Genomic DNA, 24,748 nt, shown 5'->3' with positions numbered 1-24,748 from the left:
GGAGCTATAGTGTATTAAGTCTAAAGGGAAAATACAGGAATCCTTCCTAGAAGTGAATTTAAGTTTCTTAGCTATGTAAAGTGTTTAAGATCCAGCTGAAGAGGTACAGAACATCTACCCTTGGGAAACCTGACTAAAGTGTTCCATTAATCTTAATATTTTAGCTGGATTTGACAGAACTGCTACCCCTGTCTACCTGTGATAAATTACAGTTAATCTTCTAAACTGTATTATACAGAGTTCATTCACAGTGATCAATAGTCTGATATTAATACCTGGAAATGTTTAAAACCTAAAAGCAAATGGGTTTTACTTCTGACAGACACAATCTATGGCAAGCCAAACTGTCCCAGGACAATGTGTTGCAATGTACTTTGCTTACATTTTGGTGGAGGTTCTATTACTGTGCCTTTGCTAAAAGATGCAAAGCAAGAATGTTAAACCAGCCAAAAGCTGCTGCAGCCAGAAAACCAGCACACTATTAGGAACTTCTAGAAAATATATGGAAAAGGATAATACTAGAGGTTTTATTCAGCTTTTTATTTTTATGAAAAATGAACAGGTGGAGCAATATTATTTGGGTGAATCCCAAACACCCAGGACTCATTTTTGAATGAATGGGGCCCATAGATGATCCTTGATTTGTTGGCAGAACACTTGTATAAATAACGAGAACCGAGTCATTCTTCCAGTAGATTTTTCTCCTATTTCTTCCGGCCGAGCTTTGGAGCCTTCTCAAGGCCTTGAATATATTTCCGAGGTAGCTGATATTCTTCTGCAACATAACCAAGAATTCAGGTAAATATTCAGAGCTCAAGAATGAAAATCTGTACCTTGTTATAACCAGTTCAAGCCCAGTTCCAGAACAGACTTACCAAGCAGCATCTTGGCCAGGTGATGGATTTGGTTGCCTTGGATCTGGACTTGAACTCTGTCTTTTGTTCCAGGTACTGGGGTGATGGTGGCACTGGCTTGTACTTTTTGTTGCAGAATGTTGGCCACACACTGTGGGTCTAAACCGTACAGCTCAAGGTTCTTGATAATTGTCACCTATGGGTTTTAATAGTTAGTACAAACATCACTGGTGTGGGTATTAGCAAGTCATGTCCCATTCATCCCAGAAAAACTGCTCTTGGAATCTGGGCTTCTGCTCAAAATCCATCATTTCAGTTCTCTTTTACCTTCTTATTTGATGATCTCTGTGCTATGGTTATGTCGATGGGCTCAATGTTTCCTTTCCTCACAATAGGGTCTTGTCCAAAAAACGTCACCTGGTGTAAGGGCTGCAGCCGTTCAAGGCACCTGAACAAAGTTCATAACCCAACTTAGTCTATAGAGAACAGCAAGTGTGATGTTAATTGTGCTCTTCCACTGCAGCCTTCCACAGGCTTTTGAGACTACATGAAAGCCAAGATTCTATGTGTGAGAAGAGTTTGTATCTTAAGAAGATAATGCATGATGATCTCACACAAAGATGTGCACCCAAGCTATTATTTAAATAATAATAATTGACTAAAATAAAGCTGGTCTACTGACTCGCAAAAATTATAGCTTAGATCATGACTAGTAAAATTTTATAAATTGGCTCTTGCAGAGGAAAATCTTCTTTAATTCTGCTTTTAAGCTACTATTCAGTTGCAAAGGATGGCTTTATAAAGATGTACATACAGACTGTACACAGAAACAGGCACTGGTTGTTTAGGAAGCTTTCCCTGGTAAGTGGTGAGCAGGTAAACTAAAAGACCCCAACAAGAACAGTTAATGCTTGATGTTTGTTAAATGGTGAAGAATGAGAGATCCTTTAAGTAAAGGTCTCTGGGTATTTTTTATTACCAGTATAAAGTTACAACTTAGGGAGCTCAAATAACATGCGGCTTTGAGTTGCATGTGATAAATCTGTGTAATACTGAAAAGCAACATTGAGAAAACAGTCACCTGCTCAAGAGGTCATCCCATTTAAGTTTGGAGATTTCGTCTTGTTCTGACTTATCTAGCAGGCAGTCGCACAGAACGGCGTTCACTCTTACAAAGCTACAAAACAAAAACACACATTAGAAGCAAACAAGTTCACTTTTTCCCTCTAACTTCAGCCCCTTCTGTGGCAGTAGGGTTGGACAACTTCCATGTCTACTTACTTTTTGTTTGTTTCATCAACCAACTCGTTAGTCTTCACGTAGTTAATGATGATGTTTCTCACCTCACTGCTTGAGAGGATGCTGCCTTTTCTAAAGAGAGAAAACTTTCAAACTTATTAAGTACTTGGGTTCTGTCACTGAGAGAGAAGACACCCACTACCCTGACTACATTTGGTAGCTCAATACTGAAATAGAGCTGCTGGGGAGTGATTTCTTGTCACACCTTAGCTGCTGTGTACCAAATCAAAGGCTCATGGCAGTAATTAGACTCTAAACCCCTTGGTTCTGGGAGCCCAGTTTGTGAGGGTGATCCCAAGGGCACCCCAAACTTCAGGGGACTGTGGTTAACTTGTACTAAAGTGCCCAGTTGAAGACAGGCTGCCAATGCTACCTGAACTACATCAGAACAGGTAAGATTAGGGCAAAAGGAGGCAAGTGAGTTCCTTAAATTATCCAGGCACCTTCTTTCCAGTAAACCACGCTGTGGGTGGGCAAATATGCCTTATCCAATGGCAAATTAAGACAACGCAAGAAAAATGCATCAGTTTTGACACTTGAGCTATCGCCTCCTTAGCTGTGGGAGAACTGATGTGAGTGCTGGCTGAACACAGTTGCCATGGCCTCTTATCTATCTTTCCTTTTGCGAAGCAATTAATACATTCTTGATTCCCATCACCTTTCCTGACAGCATCGGTTTGTTAGTCTCCCTCTTCCCGTACCAATGGTTTTGTTGTATTTTTCTAGTGCTTACCTGTGTCCAGATTCCTGAAAGAGTGGGATCATTTTTGTTGAGACCCCATAAAGCGGAATTATTTCAGGAGCGTGGTATGCTTGTTCTCGGTCTTCACCCTTGCTGTCTTGGGCAGCAGAAGCTGAAGAAAATCCTTCAGGTACTGCAAATGCTTTAATGCTGAAACGAGAATTGACAAAAACTGAGTTTGAATACGTCTGTCTCCCAATGATAAGGTCAAGTACAATGACAGAAAAGTTAATGCAAAAAAATCAAAGTGATTCTGCTTCTTTCCAAACGCTGAAGAGAAGATATGCTTGTATCTACAGAAATGTTCTCCATGCCATTAGTTGCCAAGGAGATGTCATGTAACAGGAAGCCTCAGGCCCGCTGGGAAATTCCAAGAGAGCTAATGTGCCAATATGCAGAAGGAATGAGTAGGATGCTCTTGAGGTAACTACTAACCCTTCGAAAGAGAACAGAAACACTGATAGAGGAATTGTGCAGTAAATAACTAAAAGAGTGAGAGTATTTGTGGAAAACATATCATTTTTTTTTCAAATGTTTTTTTTTGATTTTAACTTTGGCTTCTGATTTTGCAAAGTGCTTGATTTGTCACATAGATGGAATGGGGAGGGGGAGACCTGCTTAAACTGGGAGGGCGTGAAAGTCAGACCATTATAGTCACTGTTAAATAGATGGAAAACTGCCTCCTTCCCCTCAACACCAACAAAGAAACCCACACAAACTCCCAAGACACTGTCAAAAGTACATTCCTTTTAGTGACTGCTAACAGGCATGATGCTAGAACTTTTCTATTAGCATCCAAACTGGAAGCCAGAAATTTGTCCTTTTAACACTGCAAAAACTGCAAGGGATTGAATCCTCTGTAACACTTTCAAAGCTGTTTCTCTGGAAAATTTGTACACCCACTACAAGAATAAAGAGCCATATGTAATTTTCAGATCATTTAACAGTCCCTTCTGATCTGAAGTTCTATGGATGAATGCACAACAAGAAAGGTGGAAATCATGACACTGCCATTAGACCTTCAGCACACTCAGTGCCGCTGAGTAAAGACGGAAGAATAGAGTTTACCTGGAAGAACTTTACAAGAGCAGGAAACATAAGCAATTTGTATCGAAGCAGGGTATAAAATCCCTCTGTAGCTTGTTAAGGTTAGGAAATGAGAGCTGCTGCAAGAATTCAAGCAGAGTACAGGTAATGGAGCTGGAAGCAGTAGATTCCGCTCCCTTCTTTCAGAGACTACCAACTCTTTAAAATATTACAATATTTGACATACTCTGGATGTTTCCAGTCCACTTCCACGATGCTCTCCACACCTTTGTTCAGCTCCTTCACTTGTAAGATGCGCTGCTGCTGCATGCATTGCAGGAATTTAGAGAACTGCAGGAAACAACAAGCAGAAATGGGAAGTCAAGCATTTTAAATTCCCGCTCGTGCGCTCCTGACTGAACCAAAGTCAATTGCTAAGTCGGAAAAACTTCTTTAATGAAAAAAAATACACACCCTACGCCTTTGCTTCTCTAAATACGACAATTGCTAAAGAGCAGTGAATGCCTCTGGCTTTAAACCGGAGTGAGCAAGTGTTCTTCTTGTAGCTCTGCTGCCTGTTTGCTCTGTGAGCACCTCAGCCAAAACACTGTCCATCTCACGGGGAGAACTGTGAGATCTTTGGGAATGCGCTTTGCTTGTCATCTACACAACAGGGACAATATTGCCTCCTTTCTCTTCATTTTTGTTTGTTAACAGCCCTAGAAAAGGAATGGCCTCTTCTTGCAAGTCATTGCACTGTCCACCAAGATCAGAAGCCTCTAAGAGCTATGGCAGTAGATAGTGGCAGATAAATGCAGCTGCATCCAAAGCAGATTGATGCTCATGCTCTCAGCACAATTACTTTTCTCCCTGGATCCCACAGGAGCAGAGCGCTGAGAAAGAATAACTTGGCTTTTAAGAACAGCTCCTAGGCTTTTCTGTTTGTTGTTTTACTAACACTTGAACAATTTTGACTTTGAACTTTTTCTCTCCTTCCATTTCTTATTTAAATTAATGCAAAAACCAACAGAAAAATCTCACCTTCTTATAGCTTGATTTCTTTATGTCCAGTTGTTGTCCAGCGGGGCTATAAATGGATTTTTTAAAAGTTCTTTAGTTACAAGTTACCCTTCATTTCTTCTTAAATCTCGCTATTTATGTTAGAAGTTTCTTAAGAGCGGAAATGCGAATCAGACAAAGAAAGAATTACTTCAAATGAGCTAATAAATAGAACATGATGAGTGAAACTAGTGCTGATGTTCCTGTGGGTGGGCAACCAGCCATTTAAGTGGTTAAGCAAACCTGGAACAAATGTCAGCCAACTTGGGCTCAGTACCACTGGTCCAACCAATCCTTAAAGTATCTGATGTAAGAAGTGAGCATAATCTTAGAAAAGGACTGAATTTTACTTACAAGTCAAAAACTTCATTGACACTTGATCCCCATGGTTTTAAAGCCAAAACCCCAGCATGCAAATCCAAAGACAATTTTCTTACCACATACCAACATGAGAACATATGGCTGCGTAGAAACGTGCTGGTGAGCAGAGGAAGATCTGACTTCTTGACTTTGCATTTTAAGGCATGGAAAAAGCACTGATTAAATAACGCATCCATTTGCTCTGCAGGGATAAAAAAGGGACAAGTAAGCTGTGAGTAGTCTGTCTTTTTTGAGAACTTGGTTCTGTCAGATTGTCTTTCAGATCACACAGAACTGTCTCTACCCCATTCTCGCACTGAGCTGCCCAGAGTGGTCTAGATGGTAGGTATGGGCTTCAGTAAACCACAGGGGCACAGTTTGGTTTAATCTGGATGCAAAAATACCTTGTGGAGTCCTGCTGTCTTCAGCTTCCCGCTGAACCTCTGCGTTGGCATCTTGAGCTGTTTCTGCAGCTCTGCTCTCCTCGAGTCCCTCTGTTCCCATCAGAACGGCACAACTGTCCTGCTCCTTCAGGCTCAAATCACCAACGTCCACGTGCTGCAACGGGTCAGTGGAGAAGCTGATGACAGGCTCCTTCTTCTCCATCTCTTCCTCATCTTCAGCACTCTCCTTTTCAGCAGAATCTGTTACCAAGGGAGCTAAGGCAGGAGGACAAGATTTGTCACCATATTCCCTATAAAAGGAAAAAAAAAGCATAACATAGCTTTCTGTTTACTGCTTTGAAACCCACAGGACACGAACAAGTGTCACCCTGACAAAAGGCACTGGCATTTTCATGGATCTTTCTCTGCGTTCTCAGAACTATAAAATCTATTTTTAACTCACCTTCCTCCATAAACTCTGTGTTGCCCCCATGAATCTCAATTTAAAACTGAGAAGACTAGCTGAATACAAATGCAAAGCAACTCTTATTTGGTTGAGACAAGCACAGTTGACCATTTTCAAGTAAAAATTATACAAAGTTCATTTTTTTTATAGAACAAGATTTTGTAATATCAGAGTAACAGGGATGTTCCAGCTTTATTTCTATAAGAATTACTCTCAGGTTGAAGGGACTGAACCAAGGGAATAATTTTACCCACCAGAGGTGATCCATGTATGTATGCAACACAGCAAAGCCCTTCCCTTTCATTCCAGCTGCCAGCATCTCTGCCGTGGACATCGTGGCAACCGCAACCGCTACTGGAGCTCTGGGAAAAGAAAAGATGTTAGAGCAAGACAGCACAAACACACAGTGCTGCTCATGCAAAGAAAAGACCGTGCCATTGTGAGATCCAGAATTGCTTTTACAATGTCCTCGTTCCTTACAGCCTGATTTTTAAAGCATCTAGGTGTTTTCTAGCTATCTTCTGGTATGTAAAGTCTTCCAAAGGAAGCCAGGGCTATGTGCAGCTGTGATAGTGAAGTGAAGGTTGCACAGCGACATGTTCTTTGCTTTAATAAAGCACAAGAAGCATATGCATTGCCAAAGGAGACTAGTAGTGGGGGGAAAAAAAACAACAGCGTTAGCACTGCTCCCTCACTCTGAATTTCCTTGTAGACAAAAAGACAACTGTGTAGAATACTGTCTTTTATTAAAAAAAATTACTGTTTCAAAACAAATCTACCAGTTGTGCCCCCACCGGTCCAAAAGAACCCATTTACAAAGCTGTCCATGCAAGCTCACACATATCCTAACACAGACACTTGAGTGGATTTTTGCCTGCTCTATTTTCCATTGTTTAGGTCCACGGTGCATCAAATGCACGAGAACAGTTCTGCTTTTATTTCCTCAGAACTCCCAGAGCCTTCCTGTAAAAAAATATCTTCACTTCGTTTTGATTTCCTAAGAAAAGACATGGATAAAGAACCCTCCATACCTGTTTCCCAAGAGGGTGACAGCACAGAGCGCACCCCGCTCCACTTGAGGGAAGCCAGAAGATGGCACTACAACTCCTGGCAGCATCAGATCTGAAGGAAAGAATAAAGCACATCCATTTCCCAAGGAAAGACTCGGCCACTACCTCCTCCACCCCCATCCTTCCTCTTACTCAGCAAAAACACAAGCCTGTTAATAGCTGAGCACACGATTCTCTGTTTTTCCTAGTAAGGCAGCACTTCTTGCTACCACACTGTGGAGTAATGCACAAGGGTGCTGGGCACATCCCAAAAAATTGCAGAAGAGTTAGGCACCCTCAGCCCCTGGTAATCCCAGCTGCTCTCTCCCCCTGAAGAAAGAATTGCCTAAAATTTGCAACTGCTGACCCAACCCTCTTGATCCGCACAACAGCTGGGAACTCTGCTCAGCTGATGGAGCCGCCTTAACGATCTCCTTCCTCACCTGGACAGAAACAGGACACCTTCTGGTGTGCTTCCTTCTGCTTTCCATCCCTGGGATGAACAGACCAGCATGGGAATAAACACCAGTTTTCCACGCTGTGTATGTGGCATCACGTCACCATCAAATCATGTAAAGAGCATCTGCTCTCCCTCATAGCAGCTGTAATTGTCCAGAGCTTGCAGTCTCATGGACTGACCTGTGTTCTGCAGTTTGGTTTTGAAGGTATCTCACTTTTTTTTTTTCTCAGCACCATAGATTTAATGTGTATGCTGAAAAAGCTGATGTATTTTTCCTCCCGTTCACTCTCACAACTATTTTCAGCAAATTATAGAATGAAGTCTGCAACTGCAACAAAGGTCCACACCTCCGAGGCCAGAAATCACATAAAGACCTTAACCTGACCAGGTAAGTACCATGAGTACATCATGTAAATAATCAGGGAAGACAGCAGATATTTGAATTCATTGAACAGATTGCAGGAATAGAACTACCTTGCATCTCTTTTTAAACAGACTGCTCCCTAAATGTGCTCCCTCCCTATCTGTTTGCAGCACTGGATGGCCTCCTGCCTTTCCTCTTGAGATGTGGCTCTACCACTCCTCTCTGACTCTGTTGGCCATTGTCAGCTTCTTATCTCCAGATCTACCCTGAGGTAGCCTGGTTGCCATGAGAGATGAATGACCTGCAGCACTCTTTCAGCAATGTCCTTCCCCCAGAAACTAGGTCACTACAAGTCTTGCTCAGATGTCTTATCCCAGCTACACATTAAAGCACTTTTATTTCCCCAAAAGTAAACAGAGGGACTTCAGTTCTACTTTAGATACTGTGTAATGGAACAAAAAAGATGTCTCTTCCTACACGTACACTTCCATTTACAGAATAAGGCTGCAGCGGCTGCAATTTAATCTTTTTCTGGTTGAGCAGTTCTGCAATTTCAAGTTTATAAAGACTTGATTCTCCTGAGTCTGAACTGCATCCAAAGCAGGTTCTAGAGAACAGACTCCTTTCTTGTTAGTCTTGATCCATAATTAGGTGGCAGAGCCAGTAATCCAGGAATTCAAATCCTACCACACCTGCACAATCCACAGTTTACTTGACAGTTATTATAGTTGTAGGTTCCAATATAAGCTCACTTCTCATCCATAGGACAAGCTACTTCACCTCTGAACTGACAGGAAGCAGGGTGGCAGCAAAGGAACTCAGCTGCTCAAGGAAAGTTATAAAAGAGACAGACCAATGACACACAGTTCTGTGTCCTAGTTCAGAGCTGCTGATCACCCTGAGAAGATATTTCCAAGTCTGAGACTCCCACGTGGAACAGGTTACTGCATTTAAACAGCTTAACCTACATTTTCTTTCATTCATGTTATTTTCCTGTTTAGGGCATCACCATAAATTACTCTGGGAGTACGTATTCTTCACACTTTTTTGTTTCAGGTACATTTTTGCCACTGGGAAATACATAAAAAAAAGCCCTGAAGGCAACAGCTTTTTGCAATGCAATTTGACAAAGTTCTGGTCCTCTTACCTGCTCCTCCTGCTAGTTTCTGTAGCACAGGTGGCCATGTCGAAAACGTAGGGAGAAGATCTGGGTAGAGCCACAGCGTGTACACTGTCCCAAAAGAGAACCAAATTTCACAGAATCACAGAATCGACTGGGTTGGAAAAGACCTCAGAGATCATCCAGTCCAACCCTTGGTCCAACTCTAGTCCGTTTACTAGATCATGGCACTAAGTGCCATGTCCAATCTCAGTTTAAAAACCTCTAGGGACGGCGAGTCCAGCACCTCCCTGGGCAGCCATTCCAATGCCTGATCACTCTCTCTGTAAAGAATTGCTTTCTAATATCCAGCCTAAATTTCCCCTGGTAGAGTTTAAGCCCATGCCCCCTTGTCCTATTGCTAACTGCCTGGGAGAAGAGACCAATCCCCACCTGGCTATAACTTCCCTTCAGGTAGTTATAGAGAGTGATGATTTAAAGATGATAGAGAGTGATGATTTAAAGATTTGTCATTAAAAACATCTCTCGCTGTTGCTTCTTCCCATCCTTAAGACTAAGCAGTGCAATTCTAACCACAACTAAACACTCTCAGGTTACTCAGGTAATTGAGAAATCTGAAGCCAGAACAATCCTACAATAATTAGATTTGACGGAGAGAAATAAACTGCTAGTTAATTCAAGCTCCTGTTAATTGTTACATACAGACAAATGTTTGCATTATGCATTATTTTCCTTAAATCAAAGGCACTCTGAGCTAATATGCTGCTTCAACAGGGAAGAATTGCTGGGTATGGGAAAAGCAAAAGCATAGAATATCAGAGCAATTCATTGCCTAAATCCAGGGCTGACTGGAATCGAACATCATCCGTCTTGGAATTACACCTTGCAATGGTCAAAAGAGAGAAATAGGGCTAAGATGCTACAATGACTTAAAAGCCTTGTTTATAAGCTCTGAACAACTCAATTTCCTTTTTTGCATAAAGAATCAAGAAATGCCACTGATTTCACAAAGATGTTGGTAGAATAAGTACATTAAAGATTATGAAGTGTACCAATACTGTAGTGGTAAGTATTTAACACAGACACAAGGAAATCTTTTGGGGAAAGGTTGGTGTCCAATAAGGGGAAGGATTATTCTAGTCCACTCCCCATACCTGTTGGATACAGAGCTTTCTCAATTTCAAACAGTATCGGATTCCTGTGATTCATGTAAACAGTGACGGCCTCCCCTTTGTGCGAGTATATTTTGATGACATTAAGCTCTTCCTTGTTCGGAATAAACTCAGCCAACTGTTCAGCACTAAGGTGAGGAAAAGCTGCTGCGACATCCGCTCGCAGTTTTCTCCTGTAATGATAAAATCACAAATGCGTTACAAAGCTGTCCAGACCATTGCTTAAAATAATTCCTAGATCAGTAGTTACTATTTTGTTGGCCGTCTACGATATTCCCACTTGTTCACAGAAGATAATTTGAAGCATTTATGTATGGCTTTACAAACAAGGCAGTTGCATGATGGAAGAATATCAGAAAGGCCAACTAAGCTTGACCTGCTCGTATTCTTCCTTAAGCATCTGCGTACAGCTCCTGTTGCTGCCTTTGGGGTTTCACACTGGGATTTATTTCATCACTGCTCTGAGCTCCTGAGCACTAATCTGGGAGTGTGCGACTTGCTGAGCCCAACCTGTCACAGAGGAGCAGGGGGGTTAAAACTTCCCTCTCCCTTAATCCCCTTTCGGACAGTTTTAACTGATTTTTAGACACGGCGATGGGCACAAGGTGGGTTTGTGTGGCCATCCACAGCAGCGCCAAGTCAATCTCAAAGATCGGCAGGTCCGCCCAGCGTCGCTACACAAGAATATCCTAGTAAAGCAGCCAGACCTCGACATAATAACTCATTTGAGCCTGTTTCATTAAAGCAGCACCCTCAAACGAAAAGTGCGTTTCGCTTTCAGAGCGGCGGTTCGTGTTCAGCACAAATCCAAGAGTGGAAGCGGCCGCAGCTCCGTGCCGGCCCCAGCCCGGCCCGAGCCGCATGCCGGGGCCCGGTGGGCAGAGGGACCGAGCCGCTCCCCTCGGCCGAGCCGCGGCGGGGGGCTCCGGCCCAGCACTCACCGATCGGACCCCTTGATGGCGGTGTTGGATCTCACCCGGAACGCCCTGGAGAACATGGCGCGCCCGCGGCCCCGGCCGGCGCCGCGCTCCCCTCAGGCCGCGGCGGCCGCCATGGCGCCCGTCCCGCGGTGCAAAAGCGTCCGGCTGGAAACCGCCTCCCCGCGGCCTCGCTCCGACCGCCCGGCCCGGCCCTGTCCGCTCCCCCCGCCGATGGGTCACCCCCGCCGTGCGCCTCGGCCGCTCCACACGCGGGAGGCGATCGCCGTGGGGCGATTCTCTCCTAACGAAGCCTTCTCCTCTCCCCAAACGCTTGTGCTTTGTCCTGTGAGGGCTCTCCTGGGGCGGGGGGGTACTGCGAGACGCGCTGATGGGGGAGAGGGGCAAGAAAACGGGCGATGAAACCCAAATGCTTTGAACAGGGGTTTTAAAATGTAACTTTTTTTGGTGAGGAAGGCGCTGTCGCGGTTCCCAGCCCCTCCCCGGCCCGGGGAGGCCCCGTTCCCCAGCCCGGCCCTCCCGCCTCCCCCGCGCCCCATTGCGCATGCGCGGCCCGGCGGGGGGACGTTCCCGTGGCAACGGCCGGGCCGGTGGCGGGCGGGCGGCCGCAGCCTGAGCGGAGCTCTCGGCGCCCGGCGGGGCAGCTCTGGCCGGCGGAACGCGGGGCGGGAGGCGGCTCGGGGGCCGGCGGGGGATGGGGGCCGAGCCCCCTCCGCCACCATGCTGCTGGGCAGGAAGCCGGAGGCGCCGCTCGGTGCAGGTGAGGCCGGGCCGGGGGGAGCGGAGCGGGGTGAGGCGGCGGCCGGGCCCACCCTGCGGGTCCCGTGGTGGGGTGGTTGGCCGGGATTCCCCCTTCGTCCCGCTCCCCCTCTTGTTTTTTCTCCCGTTCCCAAACCCCCAAGCATCGGTGCGGAGTCAGCCGCGTTAAACGCTGAGGTTTTAAGTTCTTTCCCAGTACTTGCCAACAGTTGCGGTGCGAACCGGCACGACCTTCCCACCCCCGCCCTTGCAGCAAATATCTAATTCCCATCTATAATTTTTAAAGGATAACCTACTTTAAAGGATAGTCCTATCAAGTATTTATGTGTGCGCTCATTTTCTTCTCAATGAGGCTTATTCTGGATTATCCTGCTTAAGGGAAAATGGGGAGTATGTTGGTTAATGTTTCTTAAGAATATACTCGCGGTGTAAAAGTTGATTAAAAAAAAGCTCTAAAGTAGAAGTGTCACAAACTAAGATTTCCCAAGAGCTTTGCACTCTGTTGTGGTATTAAAATGTAGTGAAATTCTAAAGATCATTTAATAAATGAACAAGAACTTATGATCTTACAGACTAAAATGTGCTGAGGGAGACACATCTCAGTGTTTGTATCTGTCTGGATCAACGGGAATTGTCGTGACTAACTGATTTGTATATGGAACATTTCCAGCCAGGTTTGCAGATGGATTGTATGACTCCTATATGAGGATAGATCAGATTAGGTACCAAGAGGCTACAAATGAAGAACACAGCCCTTCAGGACTTCCTTCCCTTGGAAGATCTAATGTGAGTATATTAAAGTTGTCTGGGTCTTCACGTTGTGGCAGTGAAAATTGGCAAGGAGTTAGGTATCTCGCTCTAGAGAATAAATTTAAAAGGTGAGATGTTGCAGCTTTGTAGCAGCTTATTAACGTTATTGCTTTTACTAAGCATAAAAATGATGTGGTGGTGCGCTTGATGTAGAACTTGCTAGGCAACCTCAGAAATCCCACCTTACTTTCCTCCGCTCATGTTTAATCAAGGAATTATTTTGCAAAAGGCTGAAGTGTTCTGCCGTGACACCTTGTATGTGGATAAGCATGTAAATCCACGCATGCTTTGCTTTGACTCTTGCACATTTCCGTTTTAGTTTCCCTCATGAAAATTCCAAGAGATAAGTACTTACAAACAGCAGAAGGATCAGTGTGGGTTTGCACGGCTGCCAAACATCTTACAAAAGTATCTTGCTCCTCTGAAAGCTTTGGCATTATCTGCCACTTCGTTTGCTAGCAAAATAGCTCTTTATGGACTTGGAAGTGTTAATGTGGCTCTTCATAAGTGCTGTATTTCCTCAGCAGATGTGGAGTTATGAGATCTTTCCTTGACTTGTTTCAGTGGGGCATAGTGGTCATGTTTAGCTGTGCAGTGATCTGACCTTTGTATGCTTTTAAATATGTTTTGGCTCTTGTTGAATTCTGGCAGAAGTGAAGGAGCTGGAGCTTAAGAAAACACTCTATAAGGTAAAAATAGACATTCCACTGAGGAAGATGCATTGGAAAATCATCACCTTGTGGGAAATTATTGTAAGAGATATTAGTAATTAATGTGGTTTGTGCCATTGACAGAGCACACTCGGTAGCGTGGATCTGTGTTTTCCCTTTGTAGCAATATTGAGGGTGAGCAGAAGAAATTCAGAGATTTGTAGAGTTTGAAGACTAGTGGGTTGTTGGTTGTTTGTTTTTGCGGGGGTATGGGAAGTTCTAAACTGTGGTATTTAAGTCATGGTGTAACTACAGTTCATAACTGAACAGAAATCAGTAGAATGGAACCATACAGTTAAATACAAATATAACACTGAATATTTTGTTTCACTAGTGCAACTTATTGTTCGTATTTTGCCCATCAAGCCCGCTGACTTCTTAAGGCAAGATTAAGGATTATAAATGTCTAGTTTTGCCGTGATGACATGACACATAAAAAAATACAGCCTTAGTGGTATCTTGCAAGCAGGAACTGAGGTGAAGGGTGCAAGGAGGGAAATCGTGTTGCTCAATTTTAATGGGAAGTATCTGGAATTAGGTGATGTTTGGTTTCCTTCTTGCAAGATTTTTTGTGTTACGACGCAATGTGACATGAGAATTGAAGAGTTCTGCTGTCTGCAGCTGTTCATTCTTTTCATTTTAGCTCCAAGAGAACATGAATTTGGAGCATACGTGGGTTTAACTCTGTTTAATTCAGTATTCAGAAGATAACATGCACTTTTGCAAAACCAATTGTGTAGGAATTGGATTAACAGTTTCCTCAATTAAAAGAAAGCTTTGTAAGTACGTGAAAATCTTCAGCAAGGCACCACATGTGCAATCTAATTTCTTGGCTGCTAATAGCACTCTATCAATAAAACAAAACCTGTGTGGCCTGTGATTTGTAAAAGAAAGCTGTTGAAAGAAAACTGCTGTTACCCAGGAGTCGCCTGACATTGAGTGTTGCTCTTCGGAGCTCACGTTGAGATGTGTCTATATTTGTGTCCAGCCATCACGCAGCAAATTATTTTAGTAGCTGTCTGAGAACGAAAATGTAATCCTTACTATTGAAAGGCTGTTGAATCGAGATCCAAAGCCATAGTTACTTCATTAAGAAGTAGTTCCAGGATAAATGGAATAATGAATTCCTTGTTTATTTAGGGCTTTAAAGGTACAAAATGTTTGCCACAAACAGCATTAGCAGAGTTGCTGTTGCTTCCGAAGCAAGAATATTTAGATTTAGCATGCTTTATGAGGCTTTCTTACTTTGTCACGTTGCTACAACTGATGATATTCAGGCTGTTAACGCCGCTTTCTGGAAACCAAATTTTGATTGCAAAGTCAAAAATAAGACTTCTACTGTGTTGTTTTCCCTCCTCTCTCCTGCCACCCTTGGAACACTTTAGAAAACATACACGTGTACACCTTGTTCTGTGCTTATATTCACTGTTTATTTGCAAATTTACTGTTTGAGTCTGCTGGACTGAACAGCCTTTTAGCCACTTCTGAAAATATGTCATTCTTATCTCGGAGGTTCAGCGTTTATTTTAAGTTACCAGGGCTGGGCTTTGGTTTTGTTTTGTTTTTAAGACTTTCTGGAAAGGCGTGTCTCTTACCGTACGCTGTATTTTTGGGCTGATAGGGCGCAGAGCAGTGGAACTTAGTCGGATATGTCCAGTGGCCCCTTGTCACCATTGATAAGGACCAACTTCAGCAGGAAATGCCCTTTTTCTTTTGGTCTGGTGAGCAAGAGCGAACATTTCGAGGCAGCGCCAACAAACAGACTCTTAAAAGAGACGTGTGTAGTTGTTTTTGGCGAGAACATTCACTTCCCTTATTTACTGACCGTGCCGAGATGTCGGATGGTATGTAACTCAAAAAGGAATTTGGGTTTATTGCTGTGGATATGCGGGTTTATTTATATTTTTCGTTCGATCCCTGTGTAGTTATTTTGGTTTTCAGGGATTCGGTTTGGCATGCGTCTTGAATCTTTATTTTTAGATTAAAGGACAAAATGGAAAACAGATGTTGCTACTCTAGTCTTGGCTCTCAAGCCTTGCACAGGATAAGCCAACACCTCTCTGCTGCCTCAGCGTCAGCGAGTAGAAAAGGGGAATAACTGAAACTGAAGTCCATGGAGCTGAGCACTTAATATTTAGTACAAATGACAAGCTTGAAAAATTTCACAGTGCTTTTCTCACTTTGTTTTAATACGTCAGTAAGAGGCAGAACTGTCAATAAAGTTGGTGTAAGGGAGATTCTTGGTTATTCAAAGCTCCCCAGCCTGTCTTAAGATAGTTGTGCAGCTCTTATGGTTTTAAAAGGAGTAGTGGATATGATGGTATTCTCCCCTATAAAGAAAAAACAGCATTTTATTAGAAAAAAAAAAGATGATTTATCTTCTCTTGCTCTGTCATCCTTTGGCTCTTTGTCCAGTGTGGTTACACCAGCCTGATGTCACTTGCTGTCGTTTCTTTGTCTCCTTTGGCCCACTTGTCTTTGCAATATTCCCGACGCTTCTCCGCACATTCCCGCTCCGCTGCATGTTTCAGACAGGTGCAAGTTGCATCTGTCGGTGGTTGTGTTTGCTGCACCCACGTTTAAAGCTATACATAGCTGTTCCCCCGGCTGTTTGCTGACTGCGTGCATACTAGTAGGGAAAGGTATTGTGTCCTTGTTGGAGCGTTTGGCTGTCTGGGGTTTACCCTTTATGGACTTAAAAATACACTACATTTGTGCAAGTGCTTGTTTCAGTAAGTTGCGTTCTCTTTGTGTGCCCTTCTGTGCTTGTGACTTGAGTTAGTTTAGGTCTAGCATTTTTTATTTGTTCCTAACAGAAGTGCAAAACCTGTTGATGTTACTGGTTTTGGTTTGCGTGGTATGGATTTTATTCTTAGTCTGTGCTGTAAAATATAAAGTAAAGCTTTTGTTTTGGTTTTACATCTGTAGGTTTCTAGCAACAAACTGGGAATGAAGGATCACCCTCTGACGGGAAGTCAGGTCAAAGTGGAGCAATTATTTGAGGACTCTGGCAACAGAAGGAGTAGCAGTCTCCAGTCTGCAGGAGTTACTGAGAGATCTCTTCCTTCCCTGGCAAAAGACAAGAGTACAGAGAGCATAAGTACTTCGAAAGGTAGTTGTTCCTCAAAAGCCCATAAAAGCGTTTCCCAAGCTCCAGAGCAAGCTGTCAAACAGTACAAACATCAGTTATCTGCTTATGAACAGCAAGAGATATTTAATTTTTCTGAAATTTACTTTGTGGGTCCAGCTGCAAAAAAGAGACAAGGAGTAATTGGTGGTCCCAACAATGGAGGTTATGATGATGACCAAGGCAGCTACATTCACGTGCCCCATGACCATCTCGCGTACCGGTACGAAGTACTCAAAATCATCGGCAAGGGCAGTTTTGGACAAGTCGCTAAAGTCTATGATCACAAGCTCCACCAACACTTAGCCTTAAAGATGGTTCGCAATGAAAAGAGATTCCATCGCCAAGCAGCGGAAGAAATCCGGATTCTGGAGCATCTGAAGAAGCAGGACAAAACGGGCAGTATGAATGTTATCCACATGCTGGAAAGCTTCACCTTTCGGAACCACATCTGTATGACCTTTGAACTCTTGAGTATGAACCTGTATGAGCTGATTAAAAGAAATAAGTTTCAGGGCTTCAGTATCCAACTGGTACGCAAGTTTGCTCACTCTATACTGCAGTGTTTGGACGCCCTTTATAGAAACAAAATCATACACTGTGACTTGAAGCCAGAAAATATCCTCTTAAAACAGCAAGGGAGGAGTGGAATCAAGGTTATAGATTTTGGGTCCAGCTGTTTTGAGCACCAAAGAGTCTACACGTATATTCAGTCTCGATTTTATCGGGCACCAGAGGTGATTCTGGGCAGTCGCTATGGGATGCCCATAGACATGTGGAGTTTTGGCTGTATTCTGGTGGAGCTATTGACTGGATACCCTCTTTTTCCTGGAGAGGACGAGGGAGACCAGCTAGCTTGTATGATGGAACTGCTTGGAATGCCACCTCAGAAACTTTTGGATCAATCCAAGCGAGCCAAGAACTTCATCAACTCCAAGGGTCATCCTCGCTACTGCACCGTAACGACGCACACGGACGGCAGAGTGACCCTTAATGGGAGCCGATCGCGCCGCGGTAAAATCCGAGGCGCTCCAGGGAACAAAGACTGGGTGACGGCGCTGAAAGGCTGCGACGATCCCTTGTTTATCGAGTTCTTAAAAGAATGTCTCAGCTGGGATCCTTCCGCCCGCCTGACTCCGAGTCAAGCCTTGAGACACCCTTGGATTTGTAAACGAACGCCCAAACCACCCAGCACTGATAAAACTTCCAATAAACGGATTTCTAGCTACACAAGTTCATTCGCAGGATTAGGTTCCAAGTTGCCTCCTGTAGTTGGGGTTGCGAACAAGCTGAGGGCTAATTTGACCTCCGACTCCAACAGCGCGATACCTCTCTGTACTGTGCTGCCCAAACTGGTCAGCTAGTGGAGAATTAGCTATTCCCAGAATACACACCTTGTATTTTAATTGTTTGTTAATAATGTGTAAGGAAGTTACATGCAGAGTTTTTTAATGGATTGACTTTTTATTAGAGGCTAAAGCCTAAACAGCAAAAGTTCAGTCAAAATGTCCACATCTAAAGGGCTAACTTTGATCCAGTTGTTTCACCGACGACGTGGTGCGTATGACGTTACTGGGTAGGTCGGCTCAGCTGTCGAGGAAAATGACACTTTGGCAGGCATGCTATTCAATAATGTTGTTTTAGAAATCAAACTATTTCTTATCAGGACGGTTTAACACATTCTTTTGCTGAAAACAGCAAGGGAAATTGATTTAAAATACATGTTTTCAGTTAATATCTCCAACTGAGCTCCTTTTAGTCTGGGGAGAGTTTTTACATCTATTGTCAAAAGCACAAATGTGTTCATCTAATGCATTAGGAACTTAATTGCAAATTGCGAACTTGTGCTTGAAGGATTTGATTCTCTGCGCTGCTTTTCTCTTACCTATCCGGACTGGGGTTTTTAGAAATACCACGGGATGGGGGCACCAAAGGGATTTGGTGTTGAAATTTTATCATCTCTATTTTTTTTTCCTAAAGGAGCATGGAAATGCCATGAACAGGATATATCTAAATAAAACTCCTAACTCTCTACACTTGCTATTTCCCTTAAAAGTCCATAGCAAGCTGGTAGGTCAAGGGCAGGACCGGCCCATCGCTAGCGTGAGCCAGTTTGTTCAGGGCTAATGGATTAATGAGTTCAAATGTACATCATCAGTTCTACCAGGTCTGTGTGCTGGTTTTCCTGTGTTGTTCCCAAAACTTAGAGCTTGAACTTAGAGCTGTTTTATATACACGCTTCACATTCTGGTCATTTAAAAAATGTCTTTTTGTGTAGAGTGAGTTCCATTGAATTACACAGAGCTCTTTTCATAAAAGCAAGCATGCCACCCTCATCAGACAAGCAAAAATGTTTAAGGCCCAGGACTGTAACTAGGAAACGGGAGGGGTGGGAGGTCCCACCTGAGAATTGGAAGCGTGCTCTGAAATCCAGGCGTGATCTGTGCAATACCAGGATAGACTGATAAGGTGCAACAACTGGTGGACCCAAATCAAAACACGGTATGGGAAGAACTGCTTGCTTTCTAATCGGATGTCTTCAGATCTTTGAGAGGGACATGCCCACGTTTTCTCATTCTTGAAATATGTGAGTTTGTATTTCCTCTTCCTTTATCTTCCAAGAACATGAAAAGGTATGTGACCCGTAACGACAACAGCACAATTCCTCCGGGTTGTTTCTTCTTGCAGCCACATGGCCCGAGTCCATTTACAAAAAACATCTGATCTCTTGCCAGGTGCCTGAGCACCGTTTTAAATACAATTTAGAGCTTTTATGAACGGAAGGTTTGAAATGGAATGAGTTTCTCTGTAGCAGCTATTTAATGTTAAAACAAGGAGACTCTCCATATGCAAACAAAGGAATTATCAGGGGGATTTTTAAGATAAGGTGAGTGCATGTTCAGTGTGAGACTCTCCCTCTGAGACGATGGGGCTGCGTTTCCTCCGTCTGTTTCATTGCAGCACTGGTGAAATTCTGGGTGGAGACCTGTGTAAAAAGCTGAAAAGACAGAGGCAAAGCTCCAAACTTTCCAAGACGGTTGTTGAAACCGACGTTCTCGTGTATGTAGCTTTTTCCGGGTTCTTTTGTTTTACGAGTTTAAATTCTATTGTTTTACAAGTTTCAATTCAATAAGCTTTGTCATAATGTTAAAATAAGACTCCAGCCTTTAGCTGTGCAGCTACAAGTAACACCAGCGCATGTGGTATGTTCGTGGTCCAATTCAGAGCAATGCACGGCTGGTATGAGTGAAGTTCTGTTTGAATAGAGCATCAGAGAAGTGGCTTTTTGGGGGAAGTGGTAGAAGACACCATCAATTCTTTTATTTAGTAGAATCTCAGTGAGATGTGACACATTTTCAGAAGCCAGAAATATTCTTCTTCCTCCTCTGCCCCTCATGTATTTCTTTTTTACACAATGTACCTGGCGAGTAAGGAGAAGGGAACTTGTAAGGAGCAATAGCTTGTTAGGAAAGCTTGTTAGGGTGTGTGTCACACAAACAGGGCTTCTCATAGCAACACAGAGCAGCCGCTTGGTTCTAAACCATTTTCATCTATAAAACGCCAAATGTAGAATGATCTTGCTCCTGGGAATTGGTTACGATGAGGTAACTTCTGGTGTAACGCCCTCGGGTTTACACACAGCATCTCCCCTCAGGCTGGTGCTGGAAAACTGCAGATAAATAACGAGCTGGCGAGAACGGGGCTTTTTATCAAGAAAATGTGTTTGGCGTGACCTGATTGCACAAGGTGCCCGTTATGAGTTGCGGATGTTTAAGACTGGCTCTTTGTTACTCGGGACTACTGTATTTTAAAACCAAGTGCATACTTAACCAACTTGCTACTTTGGGGCTCTTGTCTATAAGGCCACAGTAGGTGAGAAGGAAAACGAAGCAGCCTCGGAAGGGTTTTAGTCTATTGCAAAGCACTTTTTCCTAACCCAGGGAATGCAGCTGAGGATATTTTGGTCTTGTTTCCAGTTATTAAGCCCCATTTTCTTTACAAGTTATTTGCTTGCGGTGAAGAGCGTGAGCCGGTGTTCCCACGTTGGGAGAGACCTTCAGGTGAGCTAAGTAATATTGTATCTGGGAGAAAGCTGAGGAATCGTCCCTGTGAGCTCCTGGCTTGCTGAGTTCTCTAGGAATTATTAATAATAATTAATAATTTGGAGGGTTGGACCACAGGCTGTGTCCGTGGGTGGTGTCATTCATGGGGGGTTGTCATGGTCACGGTCACAGGGGCTTCTTGCACTGAGATACAGTCAAATCCCAAATTCACACGTTTGTGGTTTTTTGGAAAACTAAACACTAGTGAGGTCTGAAATCACCATATTTAATTAATAGTGATACTGGTTAGAATGTTAAAATAGTCTAAACTCGTTTAAATAGCTTGACAGAACAGCTTTTATTTTGGTGGTTACTACTTGCTTGGCAAGTTTGTTAACATGCCAGAACTAGTGGGGTTCCAATGGAACTTCAATCATGTTCTTCTACCCTGTTTCCCCAAAAATGACAGGGTCTTATATTAATTTTGCCTCCCCAAACTTATTACTTTTTTACATGTGTAGCTGCCAGGACACTATTTAAATTGACTTTTTAATAAACCATAACTAGGGCTTCTTTTTGGAGTAGGGCTTATATTTCAAGCATCCTCAAAAATGCTAAAAAAAATCATGCTAGGGCTTATTTTCGGGGTAGGGCTTATTTTCAGGGAAACAGGGTAGGAAGTCAGCACAAAACAAATCCAAATTACTTGGCTTTACAACAAAACAGACATTGCGTTTATAAAAGTCACCCAAACTTGTTTTACCGTGTTCCTGATAATGTTCCCTCTGTTTTCCTCCATGGTTAGTCTGTGTTGTAAATAACACACTCTTGTCTGCAGTTATAGCTGTTTGGTTTAGTGCTGTCTTTAGATAACAAATGGCAAAGCGTGAGCGTCACGTCTGACAGATACACGTTGCTTTTACACAGGGGTCCAAACATGATCTGCCTGTCCAAGTTGCAGGGAGAAACTTCATTTTATTTGAACTCAGCGGGACAGGAAAATATTCTCCTTCCCCACAGACTGACCCCCACCCAGGCCGGGTTTAATTATCTTATAATCAACACTGAACCAGTGACCTGGTTGTGGGGATATTCTGGGTACAACAGATACCACTTCACTGGGGTTTTTAGTCCTTTCCGTCCAGCTCGAGTAGGAACTCGATGTGTCTGGTGAGCTATAAGTTCAGAACATGCTAACTGGAAAGCTTTAAGGTGACTTTCAGGGAAGAGGGGGGTGTGTTGCTCAACCTGAAGTTGTTTACAACCCTCGTGACCTGTTAGGACTTCCATGCGGTTGAAAACATTTTAAGCAGTGATGTATCAACGGAGGTTCTTTACAGTTCTCATCCACTTTAAAACGAGCTCCGGAATAAACCTGGGGTCCTTTTTAAAGGGATATTTGCTGCAAACTACAGCTCCTTTTAAAATTTATTGATTGTTTCATACTAAGAGCTGTTTTGGCTGTGAAACGTACACATGATGATCTCAGCAACGCCTTCCTAATCCCAGCCAAACAAGCGAAAGGCTGATTCTGCACCCAGAGATCCCTGCTGAAATGATGGATGCAAATCCCCCGCCTGCCAAAGTTTGATGCTGTCGTGGAAGCCGAGAGCCAAAATAATACGGGAAGAGCCGCGGTACCCGGCTGAGGTTCAAACCAGGCTTGTCCTTAATGCAAAAACCTGCAGCTGTTGCTGGTGTTGAGCTGTGGGCACCTGGCAGATTTGAGAACTGGACATCACGTCTTTATATCTAGTGTTTATCCCAGATACCACTTGATGGCATTGGGGTTGGAGGGTTGTTTTCTTGTGGTTTAGTTTGCTTAGTTTTGGGGTTTTGTTTTAATTTGATAAGGCTTTGGAAAAAATGTATCCGCCTCGTACTTCCCATAAAGAAGCCCTTGTATGTTCTTACCTCCACTGATATCTTCAATTTAACTCTCGCTGTAGCGTGTAAAATCCTTGGGTCGCCAGAGCAGTCTTGGGTAGGTGCAGTGACTTTAATCCGAATACAGACGGGTTAACTGGGTCAGTAAGTCTGCGGTGCTAAAAGAATAACCCGTGTTCCCTATACACAGCACTGTGCCTTATGCTTTTACCAGCCTACATCTGTCTCGGTGCAATCAAATGACTATTCAGGGTTTCTTATACATTGCAGATGTTCATACTAAATGTCGCTGTCTAAAGAATATACAGGTTTTATTATAAATATTATGATGAGGTGTAATATGGTGGAGGATGTAGAAAACATATAAGGTGCATGTGAATAAAACTCTTTGGAAATAAGTCGGTCTCAAACTATGTATCAGAATGTAATGAACTGATATTTCCTAAAGTTGTATTTTGGTTCATTTTTAAAAGAAAATAAAGGCATAATTTTCTTTAGCAACTCACTGTGCAAATTCCTAAAAGAAGCACTTGTCTGGTAATACGAGGTAGGTTACACTATCATCACATTCTGTGGTATCGAACTAGAGATCGGTAGGAAACTTTCAGGCTTTGTGAACAGATGATTCCAGTGTGTCTGTGTTAAACGTGACGGATGCTCTGGCCTGACAAATGTTCTTCTCGTTAACGGTGCTGTAATTAGAACGTATCGCAGTTTTGCCATGACATTCTACAGTTGTCACTTTCTTATTCAGCCCTCTGGAGAGCTTTTTAAAGCCCAGAATCCCGCTTATCCCTGGGCTGGAAGGAGAAATCCAGTAATAGCCACTTAAGGAAGATTTGCTTTTATTAGAAACCTATAAATGGGTAACCTACTGTACACAAGTGGATATTGGAACAGTTTGAAGATGAAATCATGCTGCAATAAAATAGCCATGACCTACATGATTAAACGATGCATGTTACATACACAAAGTTTGCAGACAACACAATGATTGTTTTTTCCTTGCTTTAATAGGGATGAATGGCAAATATTCTACTAAAACAAGTTTACAATCTGAAAACAGTAACAAAATATGTACGTGGGGATGTAAAAGTGTTCTTTGAGTGTTCCTATGTGTCTGTGTAGCCTGGGCACAGTGCCCACTCGGTCTGCCGCCGTTCCTGATCCTCGTGGAACTGTTTCTGTATGAGGATTCTGTGTGACCGAGTGGCATTTGCTCAGGCACAGCACCTCATTTGAAACAAAAATAAGCTTATCTTGTCATGCTGTCATGCTTGTTGCTGTAATACGATAAGGTATCGTGTTGGATTCTGCTGGTTGGAGCCGCACAGGGTGCTGTAACGTGAAGCGCTGCTTAGTGCCAGCTGAGGAATCGGGGAATCCGACCCCGAAGCTGCATCCAAGACACGCTGTTCTCAGGGTGTGGGTCAGCGTGGGGCTTGTTGTGTGGACCACAGAGGTGAATTTTGCCCGTAATTAGGTTTTCTTTAAGCACCATCCAGGAAGCGAGTGCTAATCTTTGTATGATTCATCAAATCCTTTTTATAAACTCCGTTCTTCGCTGCACAGGCGATGAATGGATGGCAGGCAGCACTGGGTTTGTTTTCCTTCCCCTTGTCCAATTAACCTAACGGGCTTTACAAGTGCTTTTTAGGACAACCACATGCACAGATGCTCCTAAATGTCTTTTTCCTCCAAAGACTGTTTCCTTCATGCGGATGCATGTTCTTCAAACAAAACACACACCACGTACACTGTGTGTTTTCCTGTTTCTTCTCCATCTCTCCCTGGTGTTTTCACAGCCAGAATTAATGTGCAGGGACACCCTTGATGCAGCTGCAGCCAGTGGCAACAGACGCGCAGCCGAAGGAAGGTTTGGGATGCAGCTCTCGGATTGCAGGGCGATGGGCTCATCTTTTCCCTGGCCTTTTGATGAATGGTCCCTGAAGTGCGTTTCTGTCTGTTTGCTTTGTCTGCGGGGATGAAATAGTTGCCTGGATTAAGTCTGCCCATTCTTAAGTGCTGAGAGGAGCTTTCTAAAGATGATGGAGAGTCAGCCCCGGCCTCTTGCTGAGGAGTGGAGCCATGTAAGGATTTGTATTCCTCCCGCTAGCTTG

At 43.4% G+C, this 24,748-nt stretch overlaps 2 protein-coding genes across 4 annotated transcripts; one reads left to right on the top strand and one right to left on the bottom strand.

The window, feature by feature from the left end:
- Nucleotides 1–525: 525 nt before the first annotated feature.
- EIF2D (eukaryotic translation initiation factor 2D) lies at nucleotides 526–11,764 on the bottom strand. Its single transcript, XM_065038720.1, has 15 exons — nucleotides 11,296–11,764; nucleotides 10,337–10,527; nucleotides 9,210–9,293; nucleotides 7,221–7,311; nucleotides 6,444–6,551; nucleotides 5,745–6,034; nucleotides 5,425–5,542; nucleotides 4,963–5,008; nucleotides 4,169–4,272; nucleotides 2,887–3,045; nucleotides 2,136–2,225; nucleotides 1,936–2,031; nucleotides 1,182–1,302; nucleotides 876–1,050; nucleotides 526–775 (listed from the first exon to the last, which is right to left on the bottom strand). The coding sequence occupies exons 1-15, from the start codon at nucleotides 11,349–11,351 to the stop codon at nucleotides 705–707; spliced, it is 1,800 nt and encodes a 599-aa protein (XP_064894792.1). The 5' UTR covers nucleotides 11,352–11,764; the 3' UTR covers nucleotides 526–704.
- Nucleotides 11,765–11,850: 86 nt separating this feature from the next.
- DYRK3 (dual specificity tyrosine phosphorylation regulated kinase 3) lies at nucleotides 11,851–23,129 on the top strand. 3 transcript variants are annotated; one of them, XM_065038722.1, is made up of 3 exons: nucleotides 11,851–12,052; nucleotides 12,726–12,837; nucleotides 16,500–23,129. In XM_065038722.1, exons 2-3 carry the CDS (start codon nucleotides 12,754–12,756, stop codon nucleotides 18,060–18,062), a joined length of 1,647 nt encoding a protein of 548 aa, XP_064894794.1. In that variant the 5' UTR covers nucleotides 11,851–12,052; nucleotides 12,726–12,753; the 3' UTR covers nucleotides 18,063–23,129. The 3 variants fall into 3 exon arrangements, with proteins under 3 accessions (XP_064894794.1, XP_064894793.1, XP_005510442.3); XM_065038721.1 differs by having other exon boundaries at nucleotides 11,875–12,052; nucleotides 12,722–12,837; XM_005510385.4 differs by lacking the exons at nucleotides 11,851–12,052; nucleotides 12,726–12,837 and adding an exon at nucleotides 12,936–15,415.
- The last annotated feature ends 1,619 nt before the right edge of the window (nucleotides 23,130–24,748 follow it).

Source organism: Columba livia, chromosome 22, assembly GCF_036013475.1.
Source record: "Columba livia isolate bColLiv1 breed racing homer chromosome 22, bColLiv1.pat.W.v2, whole genome shotgun sequence".
NCBI classification, from domain to species: domain Eukaryota; kingdom Metazoa; phylum Chordata; class Aves; order Columbiformes; family Columbidae; genus Columba; species Columba livia.
The sequence above is the reverse complement of the archived record's forward strand: the minus strand, read 5'-3'. Positions and strand labels throughout refer to the sequence as shown.

Coding starts and splice junctions, on each gene's coding strand:
- EIF2D (XM_065038720.1), bottom strand. CDS start 11,351: ATGTTCTCCAGGGCGTTCCGGGTGAGATCCAACACCGCCATCAAGGGG. Junction 2,226..2,886: donor TTTCAGGAATCTGGACACAG/GTAAGCACTAGA, acceptor TTCTCTCTTTAG/AAAAGGCAGCATCCTCTCAA. Junction 1,051..1,181: donor AGAGATCATCAAATAAGAAG/GTAAAAGAGAAC, acceptor TAAAACCCATAG/GTGACAATTATCAAGAACCT.
- DYRK3 (XM_005510385.4), top strand. CDS start 15,221: ATGTCCAGTGGCCCCTTGTCACCATTGATAAGGACCAACTTCAGCAGG. Junction 15,416..16,499: donor CCGTGCCGAGATGTCGGATG/GTATGTAACTCA, acceptor TTACATCTGTAG/GTTTCTAGCAACAAACTGGG.